At 33.1% G+C, this 925-nt stretch overlaps 1 protein-coding gene across 1 annotated transcript in view; it reads right to left on the bottom strand.

Annotated features, from left to right (window-relative positions):
• Positions 1–925, bottom strand: part of LOTGIDRAFT_220215 (hypothetical protein) — a 10,958-nt gene that overhangs the window by 2,402 nt on the left and 7,631 nt on the right. Inside the window, exon 8 of the mRNA XM_009064111.1 lies at positions 727–825. Coding sequence (XP_009062359.1) covers positions 727–825 — 99 coding nt within the window. The remainder of the gene's footprint in view (positions 1–726; positions 826–925) is intronic.

The following is a 925-nucleotide window of genomic DNA, read 5'->3' as shown; positions in this document are numbered from 1 at the left end:
CTCTCCTGATTCTAAACCTACCCTCTCTTGATTCTAAACCCACCCTCTCCTGATTCTAAACCTACTCTCACTTGATTCTAAACCTACCCTCTCTTGATTCTAAACCTACCCTCTCCTGATTCTAAACCTTCTTTCTTAACCTTCCCTCTCTTGATTCTAAATCTACTTTCTTAACCTTCCCTCTCTTGATTCTAAACCTACCCTCTCGGTGACAGCAAACTGGTAAGTATCAACATTAGCTGCGTATGTTCTTACTGACGTCGGTACAACTTTCATAAAATATTGAAACGTATGATAATCTGAAATATAATATTTACAGTATTGTTAAATAAAAACACATTCACTCAAATTTCTTCCTTGATTTAAATTTTCTGTGATAACATAATTTAGAAATGTAATGTCCAGGCCAAGTATTCTCGCAACAATCTTAGCCCTAAGATGTCCTAGAATCAATGTTAGAAGATAAGAACCTAGGATGTCCTAGAATCAATGTTAGAAGATAATAACCTAGGACATCCTAGTGCTAAGATCGTTTCGAGAATACGTGGCCAGTATCACAAATCATTTTTAGGAAAAAAGCAGATGATTTAGAGTGCTCTACGAAATTTCTTTGCTTGTTATTGGGTCAATTTCTGTAACTTTTCATCTTTCAAATCTTATTTCATGCTATAGGTTGTATCAGATTGTATAACTGACTTTAAAGGAAAATTGAAAGTAGAAACTTACTATTTTTAGTAACAAGTTGTTCCCCATCTAAAGGGTAGATAACTCCAGCTATCGGTTCACCGAATGATAAATGATCTATTCTATGACTAAAATTATAATCTAACAAAGAAAAAAAAACATTCATTTTATTTCACAATTAATATATCTATCCATTAAAGTGATTGTCAAGAGGTTTTCTAAATTTTGTATGTGTATTGGG

The sequence above is a fragment of the Lottia gigantea genome (assembly GCF_000327385.1).
Source record: "Lottia gigantea unplaced genomic scaffold LOTGIsca_60, whole genome shotgun sequence".
NCBI lineage: Eukaryota > Metazoa > Mollusca > Gastropoda > Lottiidae > Lottia > Lottia gigantea.
This window is presented reverse-complemented; position numbering and strand designations above follow the sequence as displayed.